This window comes from Diplotaxodon limnothrissa, linkage group LG8 (assembly GCF_057381915.1).
Source record: "Diplotaxodon limnothrissa isolate DT_005_m linkage group LG8, D_limnothrissa_male_GT1.1, whole genome shotgun sequence".
Classification (NCBI taxonomy): domain Eukaryota; kingdom Metazoa; phylum Chordata; class Actinopteri; order Cichliformes; family Cichlidae; genus Diplotaxodon; species Diplotaxodon limnothrissa.
The window spans coordinates 10,020,029-10,033,573 of NC_140603.1; the positions used below are offsets into that span (position 1 = coordinate 10,020,029).

The 13,545-nt window shown below is 43.2% G+C and overlaps 2 protein-coding genes across 2 annotated transcripts in view; both read right to left on the bottom strand.

Annotated features, from left to right (window-relative positions):
• Positions 1-3,564: 3,564 nt before the first annotated feature.
• On the bottom strand, positions 3,565-7,137 carry csnk1e (casein kinase 1, epsilon). The gene is made up of 9 exons (XM_085360429.1): positions 7,050-7,137; positions 6,847-6,957; positions 6,299-6,447; positions 5,814-6,042; positions 5,447-5,617; positions 5,185-5,333; positions 4,906-5,104; positions 4,671-4,816; positions 3,565-3,597 (listed from the first exon to the last, which is right to left on the bottom strand). Exons 1-9 carry the CDS (start codon positions 7,123-7,125, stop codon positions 3,565-3,567), a joined length of 1,263 nt encoding a protein of 420 aa, XP_085216555.1. The 5' UTR covers positions 7,126-7,137.
• Positions 7,138-10,645: 3,508 nt separating this feature from the next.
• tnrc6ba (trinucleotide repeat containing adaptor 6Ba) overlaps positions 10,646-13,545 on the bottom strand; it is a 30,253-nt gene continuing 27,353 nt past the window's right edge. Inside the window, exon 22 of the mRNA XM_085361227.1 lies at positions 10,646-13,067. Within this exon, the coding sequence (XP_085217353.1) occupies positions 12,500-13,067 (568 nt within the window). The 3' untranslated portion in view covers positions 10,646-12,499. The remainder of the gene's footprint in view (positions 13,068-13,545) is intronic.

A 13,545-nucleotide genomic window follows, 5' to 3' on the forward strand; every position in this document is an offset into this window, starting at 1 on the left:
AGATCTAAAAAATGTAGGACACCGGCCCTTGAGGCCTGGAGTTGGACACCCCTGCCCTAGAGTAATATTGAAAGGGCATCTCAAAGAAAGACGCATCAAATAAATAAATAATTGGCCCTGAGAGCAGACCACGACAAAAAAGAGCCAGTCAACATCACAAAAGCAGACATTCAAAGACGAGTCACAGAGCTGGACAGCACCCAGACCTGACATGATCCAGGCTTACTAGCTAATGATGCTAACTGCACTCCATGAGGACCTGGTGAAGCAAATAACAACAGGTCCCCACCCAGATGGCAGGACAACTTTAAACTTACTAGCCTCTCCAAAACTGGGATTTTCCTCTCAGGCATTGTAGCAACCAACCCGAGTAGCTACAAATCATCACATTCAAAGCTGTTCTTTGGATGATGTTGGCTGTCTTTTGTTCTGGTTCCACACTGTTTGGCAGACCTGTTGCCACTGATTTTCATTCCAATTTTTGTGCAATTCGGAATAACAGTCTTTTTCTCCCTGTTTCTCTTGCTTAAGAGCAACTTCTCGACACCCACCCTTCCACTGAGACCATTTCTGATGAGGCTTCAGTGAACAGCAGATGGATCAACTGAAGGGCCAGATGGATCTCTCAGGTTCTGTGTCAAGTCTTTGCTATATTCTTTCCTATTTCTTAAAAAGATGGCATTTAAATATTGTACACCACACACAGGTTTTCTGGAATCACTTTATTCGTGCAGAAATACTATTTTATGCCTATCAAACTGTGTTATCTTTGGCATGTTTTGAGTATTCTTCAAGTTCAAATTCCAGTTTCAAATTGGTTCAAGTCTTGTGCCTAATTTATACTTAAATGATTCACGTATCAGCATTAAGTAGCTTAAAAACAGATAACACTTCTCTGGTCAGATAAAGGAACTAAACTGAAAAAGAGGGAAAAAGCAGCCAATGTCCAAAGAAAAACTTTGAAAGACCTCCAGAAAGGCTGGAGAATTGTTGCTTAAGACCACCGGAAGTAAATTTTAAAGAAATCTTTAGACTTTTGTACAGCATTAGTATTCTGAGATCAGTTATGACTATGATATATACTAAAATATAATTTAAGTATGTTTCCATCAAGAGAAAGATATCATTAGAAGTTTGTATAAGGTGTGTATATTTTTTATTGAATCAGAAAATATACACAAATATCATATTAATAAAGTTGAAGCATGGTAAAGAAATGTACAGGACATCAGTCATCATCCTCTAATCAGAGACCTCCATCCATCCTGACAGGCCTGGGTTAAAATACCGATGAGTACATTTTATATTATAACAAGAACCTTTCTGTCATTGCCTGCCTCAGTGCAAACCAAAACAAACGCGAGGCAGACTCTAAAGGTTTCCGGTAAAGTTTCACTTTCTGTCCCAGGTGTGTCAGGAGGTACTCTTCTCTCCAGCTCCGTCTTTAAACAATCTGTCACATTCTGGCAAAAGTATGTACACATTTTACATGTCATATAAAATGGGACAAAAGCAAAAGTAAAGAAAAATACAAATGTAACACCAGACTTGCTCACCACCAAGATCTTACAACTTTCTCGAGTCTCTTCATGCCTGGAGTTGCAAGCTGGACTAAGGCTTCATCATATCATACAATCCACGTTATATCCCGATCTCTGCTCGTGGCAGTCTTTTTGCACTTTTCACATTCAGTAATGTTTTCAGTCTTCCTTAGGTAAGACTGTAACAAATGTGCTGAAAAATAGGAACTCCTAACAGGTTTTACAGCCTCCCTCTTCCTCACAACTAGCTTTCCTTTCTTCTGGCTCTCTAAAGCAAAGCTGAAGGCAAAACGAACGATTAGGACAATAACACAGACAGACACGTTTACTGACGAAAAGCAGCCTCGCTCCCATTTATCCCCTTCCTCTGTTCCTCTCGGTGGTCCACGTTAAAGCAATCGCCTGGCTCGCCTCTCGTAGGCCTGGATACACTTTTGTTTTGCATTTGTCTCCATGTTTCCTTTTTTTTATTTTTTAAAGATATCTATTAATAATAAAGAATACCACAAGCAGCAGATGTAGCTCTCAAACATTAGCAGATTGATAGTTGTTGATTTTATCACAGGTGTAAACCACAAAATAATTGACTTAGTCCATTTTGTGCACTTTGATGGTTTATTTTATGCGAGTTGAGTTGAGCCTCTGAATTGACCGAGTCGACCCCCGTCCGGCAACACTCTCTGAAAAGCAGTATCAAACGGTTCCAGGCTAGAGTTCGTCTGTCCCACTGGTTTTCCATCATCTCAGCAAGCTTTAACACTGGGCATGCTCACACCGCATACTGACAGACACACAGACGATCGATCCCCCTTTAAGGGCCTGTAATGCTTTCTCCTCCTGCAGACACTCATGTTTTCATTCATCCATTTGAAAAGTAAGGGGTATTTGATACCCTGCAGCTGCTGAACCGCAAGAGAAAAAAAGAAGAACAAAACAGGAAAATGTTAGTCTTTAAAAGATGAAGATTTTCAGCTGATCACTCTGTGCTGCTTCTGTTTTGTAGCCTTAGTCAAATTGTAGTCCACCCGTTTATATGCCTGCTAAGTGCTGTTGTACTGCGCTACTGCTACCATTAATACTACTTAAATTCTGTTTAGAGTAAATATATTAAGTCTGCTTTTGCAGCATTTCAATTTTAAAAGAAATTTAATGACAAATGTCTTATGTTACCCTTTCCTGCATTTATAAAGTCAACTGGGATGTCATAGAGCAGTGCCATAAAACAAGTCATCAAATTTATTTGTGTCATCTTTGTGCATTTTTCCCTCTGAGCAGTTTTACTACTTCCCTCGCACCCTGCTGCACCCATACACTGTATATAAAAGATGGATCTGGTTTACAGGACTGAAAACTGAAGTTAGTTTAAAAAAAAAAACAACAGCTGCAATCTTTTTAATTGACCAGAAGGTGGCCGACTCCATCCATCCACCCATTTATGCTTGCCGTTCACCCCGTAGCATGGTGCTGTGTGACGAATCTGTGACGAAACTGATGTCACATTGTCTGTGCTGATTCTGGTTGGTCATGCATCTTTCAATTTTTAACTTGGAGTGCACAGCTGTGTCTGTTTTTACTGCTATTTTGATGCCAAATCAGTGCAGAAGCTCATTGACAGATTCCACAGGGGTAGAAAACAACAGACTGTGCAATGTCTTTGACTCCAGGTTTGACTTCTTCTCTTCCTATATCAGCGCTGATGTTTTGTTGATAGTGTCTTAGTGGTGACAGCTATTGCTCGGGAGAATACTGCAGCACCTGCCTGTATCTTAATGAAGACCAGAAAACCAGGGTACGTTTTACAGTGTGGCTGCACTCTTTTGACAAGTTGGTACCGTGTGAGCGTGTAGGGTGACTCGTGACAATCTATTTTCAAACTACACTATCCCTTTGATGGGGATGGGAGCTTGTACAGCTCAAAAGCAAGGATTTTTTTTTTTTTTTAAATAAAAGAAACGCTGTCTGTGTGAGTATGTGTCAGACATGTCCTCACCTGCCACTGACTTGCAGGCCAGGGAGAAGGAACTCACTTTGCCAGATGTTCAAATGGCACACTGACCTGAGTAAGGAGGGAAAACGAGATGATTAAAACAAGGCAAAAGCTAAAAAATAAAGAAAAGAGACTTTCTACGCCTAAACTACGCGAGCCGTCTTCGAGTTTAATTTAAGCAGACGGCCTTCATAGAGTTTGGATCATTTTATTCACTGCAGCAAACAAAGGACAGACACTGAAAAAAACCTGAAGTGCCTACTTATTACCTGTCAAGATCATAGGATAGTCTGGACAATTAAGTTCCTTGTTTTATATGCAAGTACATTATAAAATATTCAGTCAGTGAACAAAGTCATATTTTATCCATTTGAATTTCAGGTTTGGTTCATGTAAGAATCTTTAAAGAGCTCAGAGTGGTCATTCAGGTTGTCTGCTGTCACTGCTACAGGATGTAGGCACTGAAGGAAGGCCTTGGAGAATTAGTCTGCCTTCATATCATATTTGACTTTAAGCTCCACAGTAACAAAAACTCTTCGTATGCATGTTTTGGTGGTAATTATAAGTAGATTAATGATGACTATTTTCCTGCTTCCAGTATTTCAGATATGCATCACTAGTTAGAGCAGAGTGCCAAGTATAATGAGAAAATGCAGTAATCTAAGTTAGTGCAAACTCTTCTCATCCACTTTCTCCACCAAAAAGAAGAAATAAGGAAAAAAAATTGTTTCAAAAGAGCAAAGAGTGACACCTGCTGCAGATTATTTGTGGTCAAGTTTCATAAAGTTCCTTGTAGTTCCTGTGTGCTAAACATGCCTGCATAACATGTAAGGTTCTCTGTCTTAGTTTACTGTATTAAGTTATATTTATATAGCACCAAATCACAACAACAGCCAGCTCAAAGCACTTTAGATGACGAGGTATAAACCCTACAATAATACAGAGAAAACCCCAACAATCAGACCGCCCCTTATGAGAAAGCACTTGGTGACAGTGGGAATGAAAAACTCCCTTTTAACAGGAAGAAACCTCCAGCAGAACCAGGCTCGAGGAGGGGCAGCCATCTGCTGCATGTGAGGTGATGTCTGAATATCCATCACCAGTCCTGAGTGTATAGAAAGACACAGTGCTAATCTTCCTACCTGTGATGTGGTGATGCGTGATTGGTCGAGGCGTGCAGTGAGATCGGAGGAGGAGACATTAGCCGGGGCCCCGCGATGAAGCCTCATGGCCACCTTCCTCTCTCGCTCAGCTCGCTCTGCTCTCCCAGCCTGAGGAGAGCGATTACCTGTGTGAGCACACAGAAACACACACTTAAAATGAAAACCTGAACTCTGCTGCTGCCCTCCAACACCCAGAAGAAAGCAACACCCTAACCTGACTGCTGGACCCCACGCGTAGCTGGGTTAGGAGGAGCAGCGTCTGCCTCGTTCCTCACTCTGTTGGCTGCAGAAGGGTTTGGACCCGGCGGCAAAGCTCGACCTCCCGCTCCTCTTTGGCCTCCTCCTGGTCTTTCCTCTCCATCTTTCCCCTCTCTCCTCTCCCTTTCGCCATCGTCTGTTGTCCTGCCGGCCCCCTGAGACACAAAGGAATAGCATAGATGAGAAAGTCTGCTAGAAAAGGGATAAATCTTCCAAGTCCAAGTGCGACACGCACAAACTTCAGCATGTTCCAGTCAAAGACATAGTCGTAGGAGAAGCCTTGTCGGTGGAAAAGGTTCCTGAAGAGCTGCCTTAGATAAGAGTAGTCTGGCTTGTCATCAAACCGTAGGGAGCGACACAGGTTCAGATACGTGGAGAACTCAGCTGGGAAACATAGGAGACAGAAGATTTAGAGCAAAGTCAGATGAACAGTCTGACAGAAAAACTGCAAAAACCTCTTTACTGCACTCAAGAACACCACTCTAACAGCTACTCACATGGGTAACCTTTGCACAGCACCTCGATAGGGGTGGACATTTTCTTCTCACTGATACGTTCATACTTCTGCCGCTTGGTGGCAGCCTTGAGTCCTTGCCATGGCAGAGAGCCCAGGTTGAAGTACATGAGAACATAGCCCAGAGACTCCAGGTCATCACGTCTCGACTGCTCTGTGGAGAAAAAGACGGAGCAAAGGGACGAAAAGAGAGAAGAGAATGAAACAGCAGGAAATGTAGGGAAAGAAAGGAAAAAGCTACAGCTCTGAGAATCATGTCACAATTAATAAAAAGGAATCAGAAAAATCATATTGGGGTCCGCAGAACACACACAACAAGACAGATACGCAGGCCGTCTCCGCTGCCTTACCGATGCCCAGATGGGTGTTAATGGAGGCGTAGCGAGCGGTGCCGGTTAGGTTTTTATTCTCACGGTAAGGGATGTGCTGGTGTGTCCGGGCGTCACGGTATTTCTTGGCCAGGCCAAAATCGATGATGTAGACCAGGTTTCCCTTCTTCCCGAGCCCCATCAGGAAGTTATCGGGCTTCACGTCTCTGTGGATAAAGTTCTTGGAGTGGATGTACTCGATTCTGCTGATCTGAAGACAGACAAAGGGGGTCACTAGTTATCTTGTATGCTGAGGCACAGTTAACAAAAATTTCCTTTCATGAAGGTAAACGGACGAGTCTCAGTCTTGAGGAAGTGTTTTAAAAATGGTATGAAATTCTGACAAAGTACACAGAAGCTCTCATTTGAGCTCTTAACGTGATTAGTTACTACAGATGATAGGGTGCAAGGTGGAAAAAAAGAAGCCCTGATGAGCTGTTAGGCTTTTTGTGGCCAGTCGGTCTCACCATCTGGTCTGCCAGCAGCAGGACTGTCTTCAGGCTGAACTTGCGGGAGCAGAAGTTGAACAGGTCCTCCAGACTGGGACCCAGCAGCTCCATCACCATGACATTGTAGTCGCCTTCCGCTCCACACCACTTGATAGCCGGGATTCCCACTGTGGTGTGAGAAGGAGCAGAAATGTTAGGAAACCGAATCATTTGGAGTAAAGATTCTCACTCATATATCAACCTCTGCACATAAATAAAGCTTCAAGTTATTTATCTTATGTCCGTCACTGTGTTATCACCAGCTTAGTGCAGCAGGATGATCATTACTCCTAGTGACCATAAAGACACTCAAATGCTCATTAATTGCATTTCAGTCAAAGATAACTTGAGTTTCAATGCCTTTGTGTGCCCTGAAATGTCTTTCAAATTCACCATAATCTCTTTGCAATCATGGTTGATAGCTCTCAGCAGCCCTAAATACTCCTTAATGACCCTAAAACTATTTACTACATCTCAGCAGACCGGTAGTAAAGCTTTCAAAGAGACCCTGAAATATTTGTCTGTACCTCCACCCTGCATCATTTTGTAGAATTTGCTCTCGATGTGGAGCTGTGGATGTTTGGTCTTCACACATTCCAGTTTAATGGCTACTTCCTCTCCTGTAGCAATGTTTGACCCTGATGAGAGAAACAGAGGTTAGATCAGAAGAACTTAAGTCTACAAAACCCCAAAACTGATGGCAATTGGCACTACTTGCTTAGATACTCACCGAGATAAATATCTCCAAAGGATCCACTCCCTATCTTCCTCCCAAGGCGGTACTTGTTCCCCACCCTCAACTCCATGGCTCCTGAGCTCTTCAACTTGCTGGAACGGTTCGACAGAATCACACAGACACACACACGCACAAAGCTGTCATCAGTCACCGGTGATCAATAGAGTGAAAGGACACTGGTGAAAAGACTGCAGACTTTAGAGTACAAGCGGTTAGGCCTTAGGCTGCTGTATCAGTGAAGGGAAACAGAACTGTAAGCCTGAGCAAAGTACAATGACGTAGTGCAGCCCGAGTTGAATCTCTGGAGCCAGGAGGGAAACTGTGGCACACATGTGGCCAAAGCGTCAAAGAGACACGACCTAATGAAACACCCCTGCTCCTGACGTGTGCCGAGGATGGTTGACAGTAAATTCCAGGCAACAATGTAGGCCAATAAAGTATTTATAAACTGCATGGAGCAAAAAAAACAAGGTGAGAGTGAAGAAGAACAGAGCCTGTAGTTGTGTAACATGATTTATTAAGAACTGCAGGGGGTGGGGGGGAAATCTCACACACACACACACTCTTCCCAAAGCACTTTAAAGGAGTCTTGATCCTGTGTACAAGTGATTTGCATAAACTTGCTATTTCTCACCGGGGTCCCCTCACAAAATTTGAATGAGTCATGTTTTCCTCATCCTGGCCCTAACTGTGTGCACAGCCCTGAAATGAGGACATGAAAGTGTGAGATGATGGAGGGGGCTTTTCGACAAAGGTTACGCTTTTACAAGCCAGCCTGACATCGCATTAATCGCTGACTAAGTCGCCCCCCCTTCCCCTTTCAGTCTTGACTGCATTGTAGACGAACCTACACATACACACCGTGCACTGCTGCACACCGCCAAACCCTTTCCAGCAGGTTTCTCAAGCTCGTTTTCTCTCTCAGCCTTCCAGGAGCTGCTGCTGCTGCTGCTGTGCTGCCAGCGTTACAAAACTGGGACCCACTATTGCAGCAAGAGACTGCAAAAACAGGCGAGACGTGGTATTTTCACCCAGCGTGCTGTTGCCCCAGATATCACAAAGCAAATGAGGAAGGCCGTGCATGCACAAAAACCCCAAAAACCCCACAAATCCAAACAAACAAATAAATAAACAACAACATACCGTTCATGTCTGGATGGCCATCAGATATGGTAATAATTCCCCATAACCGCACCCTCCACACAGGACCTCTGATCGAGCGCACCCCCTCGCCCACCTGAACACGACTATCTGGACTCTGTTTGGCTAACCCAAGCCCTCCCCCCTCCACGTCTCTCTCGCTCTCTGTCACACACACAGACATCTTCGCCAGCCAACATACACCCACCCCCCGAAAACCCTCACCACCATCCCTGCACCTTCTCACCGGCTTCGTGGTCGTCCGTCGTCTCACTCAGGACCCTGGACAGCGACGTACCGATGCGGCTTCGGACGGCTCATAGCCTCGGAGATGCGTGACCCAAACCCGAAGTGTCGACCAAAAAATTACCAGCTAATCCGAGACGACCCGGAGGTGGAGATGCGACTAGAGGAAGCTCCGTGGAGTCACGTTTATTTAATGGAAAAAAAAATCTGAAACTAGACACCGAGGTCCTCCTCTTCCTCTCTCCTTTGGCTGCTCCTCTCCGTCTCCCCCTCACACCCAGCCCTCCCTCACTCTACACCATTGACAATATCAATGATGTCATGCACAGGCTTGCAGAGATGCCCGGATTGTCTTAAAGCAGCAGGGCTGCTGAGAGCTGCTGCTTGCAGGCATGAATGAAGCGCCCTGATGCCACCAGCTGCACTCTGATCTCCCCTCGCTCTCAGCAGACTCTAAAATTAAAGCACAATAGAGAAGTATAAGATGATCACCGCCCTGCGTCTGCTGGAGTAAGCTATGTGCCTGTGTATGGAGGACCGAAGCTGCCAGGATTAAAAAATAAATAAATAAATAAAAAAATTAAAATATTAAAACTTAATAATAAAATATCGTTTCCGTTACTTCTATTATTCAGTTTTCTATTAATTATCCTATTTATTTATTTATTTATTTATTTGTGTTCCCATTAAATGTTTTTGCATATTAAGTTGCTCATTCGCTCTGTGATCCCACAATTTTACCCGCCCAAATAAAAGGTAAATAATTAATGATTGAAAGTCAGATGTGTACTTTATTAGGTACACCTGTCAGTTAGCACAAATAACTAATAATGACAGCAGGTCAATGCATTTAGTCATGAAGACATGCTGAATTTTAAACTGAGGATTAGGATGGAGGTTAAAGTGACTTTGGTGCAAGATGGTCAGAGCGTTTCAGAAACTGCTGATCTCTAGGGTTTACAGAGCATGGTCTGAAAAAAAGAAAATATCCAGCGAGCAGCAGTTCTCTAGATGACAATGTTGTGTTGATGTCAGGGTAGAATGGCTAGACTTTGAGCTCAAAGGTAGGCAGAAAGATTTCAAATAACCATATGCTATGCATGCATCTCTGAATGCGCAATACACATACACACAAAAGACCACGCCAGGTACCACTCCTGTCAGTTAGGAACAGGAAGACTAGGGGATCGATCAGAGCTGGACAACTAAAGACTGGAAAACAGCTGGTGTTGTGAGTCTCAATTTCTGCTTCAACATTCAGACATGAGAGTCAGTTTAGTGTAAACAACATGAAAGAATCAACCCATTTTGGCTTGTATCAGTGGATCACACTGGTGTGGTGTCCATCTACAGTGTACCCATCTTCTGATGGCTACTTCCAGCAGGATAAGGCACCACATCAGATCACCTCTAACCAATTTGGTTGACTGTACTCCACTCACCAGATTTCAATCCAACGGAGCATCTTTGGAAGGTGACGGGAAATCGTGGATATGCAGCTGACAAATCTTCAGTAGCTGTGCTATCATGATAATATGGACCAAAATCTGTGGAATGCTTCCAGCACCTTGTTGAATTTGTGCCATGAAGAATTACGGCAGTTATGAAGGTAAAAGTGGATCCAACCCAGTAGTAGGGAGATCTAACAAATAAAGTGTCTATTCCAGTGTTTTCAGTTTTTATCATTTAGATTTTATTTACTACATTAAAAAAAAAAAAAAAAAGTATCAGGCTGACATTCCTGTTTACTGAAGATTCATTTTATCAATTGAGTATCTAGCTAAAGAAAAAATAGCTAAAATCGAATTGTTTTGATTACAGGGTTGACTAATGACCCAACATTTTGATGCCATCTGACATTTCACCCCTGGAAATGTCAACACTTCATTTTATCCTATTAAGACATTTGATAGTGAGATCATAACTGGCGTATGATTTAAGTCAAAAGATGTTTTGTGAGTTCAGTGACCATGACCTTTTTTTTCTTTAAATGTTCCTTCCTATGTCAGAGAAAATCAATTTAGTTCATCAAATCGTAGACAAAAATACTTAGAAAACAAAATCCTGAAAGCACAAATAACAGTCTATGCCACCCTCGACTTCTCAAGAAAACTACTCAGAGGCACAAAGTGAAAAAAAGACAGTGCTTCAATTCAACCTTTATTATCTTGTTCTTTTCTGCTTTAAATTAATTTCCTCTCCTTTTATGTAACATCTGAAACAAAGGAAAACATCCTGAACAGGAGTGATAATAAAGACTGACTTAATTTAAACTGATACATAATAAAAAGAAACACAGTAAAACATAAAATGTCTTTAACGTGTCTGTAAAACACTGTTTCCAGCTCAGCTTGGTATGGTAAGATGTGGCATCTTAATAAAAATGCCTTCGGTTGGTTGCTTCGTCTTAAAAACAAAATATTCTCTTATTGCATTTAAAAGAAAAATATATATAAACGGAAACAAAAAGCGACTAAAAACACAACTTAGGAGACAAATGCAATAGTGCCAATGTTTTTGAACTTTTTAGCTATCACAACATCCAGTCAAGCACGCAAAAATGTGTACACACACACACACACACACACACACACACACACACACACACACACACACACACACACACACACACACACACAGTCTTTCTCTCAAATGTAAGCTGTCAGATTTACATCTATTCACTTCCCTGACTGGAGAAGATCAGTGTTCAAAGGCAAGCACGCACGCACACACGCGCACACACATGAATCTCTCATGGACAAGAAAAAAGAAAAAAAGGAAAATAAACATTCAATGTTGCAGCAATAACACAGACACTCCCGATATAATTGTCATCATAATCACATCCTTCTCCATTCGGTCGTAACTGTCAACACTCAGTTCATGCACACACAGGCAGGCAGGAGGGCACCTTGTACAGAGAGTAAATATGTGATCATAGTCACCATTACATCATGACAATATATAATAACCAACTTGATTTCTTGAGTAAGAAAAAATACAATAGCGAGGTCAGTGTTTGAAGGGCAAATAAGAGGACATCTCTGGATTTCCACTGTTTTTTTCCACACATTTCTCATTTCTTCTAAAACAGAAAACAAACTGATAAACAACCAACGCACATCGACAAGGAGATACAATTTTGCTTGTCAAATATAAGAGCAGTGTGTAACTGATTAGAAGGTGTGATGACGCTGTTGACATGGAGGGTGGGTGGCCGCTGGGTGTTAGCCAAGGCCACTGCTGCTGTAACATTTAATTGTTCTTTAAGGTCTATGTAGTTGTGTTGTAGCTCTGTTTCAAACATGGAGGGATTTGTGGAAGGATGCGTCAACAACAAACCCAGAGGCATATAGTGCAAGTTTGGCTAATGTTGTTTTTTTTGTTTTGTGTTTTTTCCACCCTGGGTCCCATAGTGATGGCATATTCCCACCAATGTAGACGTGTCGGTACCTACTAAAAAGACTCTTTCCTTTTGCGCATCTCAAACGTTGCTGATCGTCCATTTGACTCAGTAGTGTGGCGCTGTCCCAGATTTTTTATAAAGTCCCGATCCTTCCCACTCTTAAGCTTCCAAAAGTGGGAACTCCGAAGTACGCCAGCCAGGTCTAAGAGGGCTCAGTCTGCATGTCTGACTTTTGAGATTTGACCATTAAATAGCAATATAAAATTAAAAAAAGTGGCACACTAAAAACAGCAATAGCTAAACTTGTTGACGTGTAGGACTCTGGCTGAGCCTGTCTACAGTGCATGCCTGAGTGATTGGGTCTCTGAATGCAGGTGTGTGGTCTGAAGTACAAAGACAAAGAGCTATCCAGTTACGTCCTAAAGAGTTTAATGGATTTCACCTTTTTCCCCCGGTTCAAGTTTTACTGTTGTCTTCATTTAAAGTTAGGCGGTTTAATGTCTGTGTGAAAGTAATGTGTGCATGTAGCTTGTGTGTAGTATGACTGTTGAGTGTCTATGTTGGATGACCAGTGTAGCTTTTTTTTCTCCACGTCAATGCAGAGCATGACGTGTTTCACCTTAGGTGTAAAACGTGTGTGTCAGCTGGCCCCTCAGATAGAGTCGCCCCCCCCGCCCAGGAGGTCCCCTGGAAGCAGCGAGGCGGGGCTGCCCATCTGGTGACGATCCTCAAGCGCCGGAGAAGCCCAGAGGCTACTGCTGGGGTACCCTGTCCCCCCCATCCCACCCACACTTCCCCACAGACCCTGCCTTCCGGCCTCCACACCTCCGGCCCCACCTATCCCGGTGCCGTTGGTGCTCCATTGGGTGAAAATGCCCAATCCGGGCCCCTGGGTGGCAGACTGGTCCGACGAGCTGCCTGTGCTTTCTAGACTTTGCCATGCAGAACTGGAAGACCCAGCTCCTCCATTTCCTGCCCCTCCGACTGTGGAAGCTCCATCTACTCCTCCTACCCCACCGTTTCCTCCTGCTCCACCTCTTTCACAGCTTCCTCCGTTACTGTTAGCCCCAACTATGGAGGCTGCTGTAGGCCCGGAGCCTTGGGAGCCGGCTGCAGCTCCTCCGCTTCCTGCTCCTCCAGCCTGGGAATGTGCAATGTAGCGAGCCACATCTTCCTCACTCATAAACTCCGCTAAGATGGTTGTGTTACCCAAAACACACCTGGGGTAAACAGAAAGTCCGTCATACACTTGTAATGAATGAAGGGCCTCAAAAGGCTTTTCAGCCTCAAAATGAACTGCAAACGAAAGTTTAACACTCAGTTTGTGATGTATAGTCTACACAACTGTGAAACACACAAAGTGAAACTATACCAGAATATGGTTTGCTACACATCACGTTTGCGAGCAAGTGAAAATGACTAGGCTTGTTCTTTCTGCAGGATCCAGATCACCTCTAAACTTCAGAACTTTATTGTGAAAACAACACTTAATGGTTTAACACTTTTCCAGGGATCAGTAACAGGGATCTTTGCAACTCTTGAAAGTCAAGCGTTATGATATTTTACAGAGAAAATGCTCAATTATGAAACAAACTAGGACAATATAATGCTGACCTTTAGATTTACTGGTAGATGGTTTTTTGTTGACGGTGAATAAAGGCAAGCTAGCCATTTGCTACCACTTCTAGTCAACATATT

What these genes read in the sequence shown, in the direction of transcription:
- csnk1e (XM_085360429.1), bottom strand. Translation starts at nt 7,125, where the DNA reads ATGGAGTTGAGGGTGGGGAACAAGTACCGCCTTGGGAGGAAGATAGGG. An exon ending in TAACACCCATCTGGGCATCG is followed by an intron (nt 5,618 to 5,813) that starts GTAAGGCAGCGG and finishes TTTTCTCCACAG; the next exon opens with AGCAGTCGAGACGTGATGAC. An exon ending in GCTGTGCAAAGGTTACCCAT is followed by an intron (nt 5,334 to 5,446) that starts GTGAGTAGCTGT and finishes TATGTTTCCCAG; the next exon opens with CTGAGTTCTCCACGTATCTG.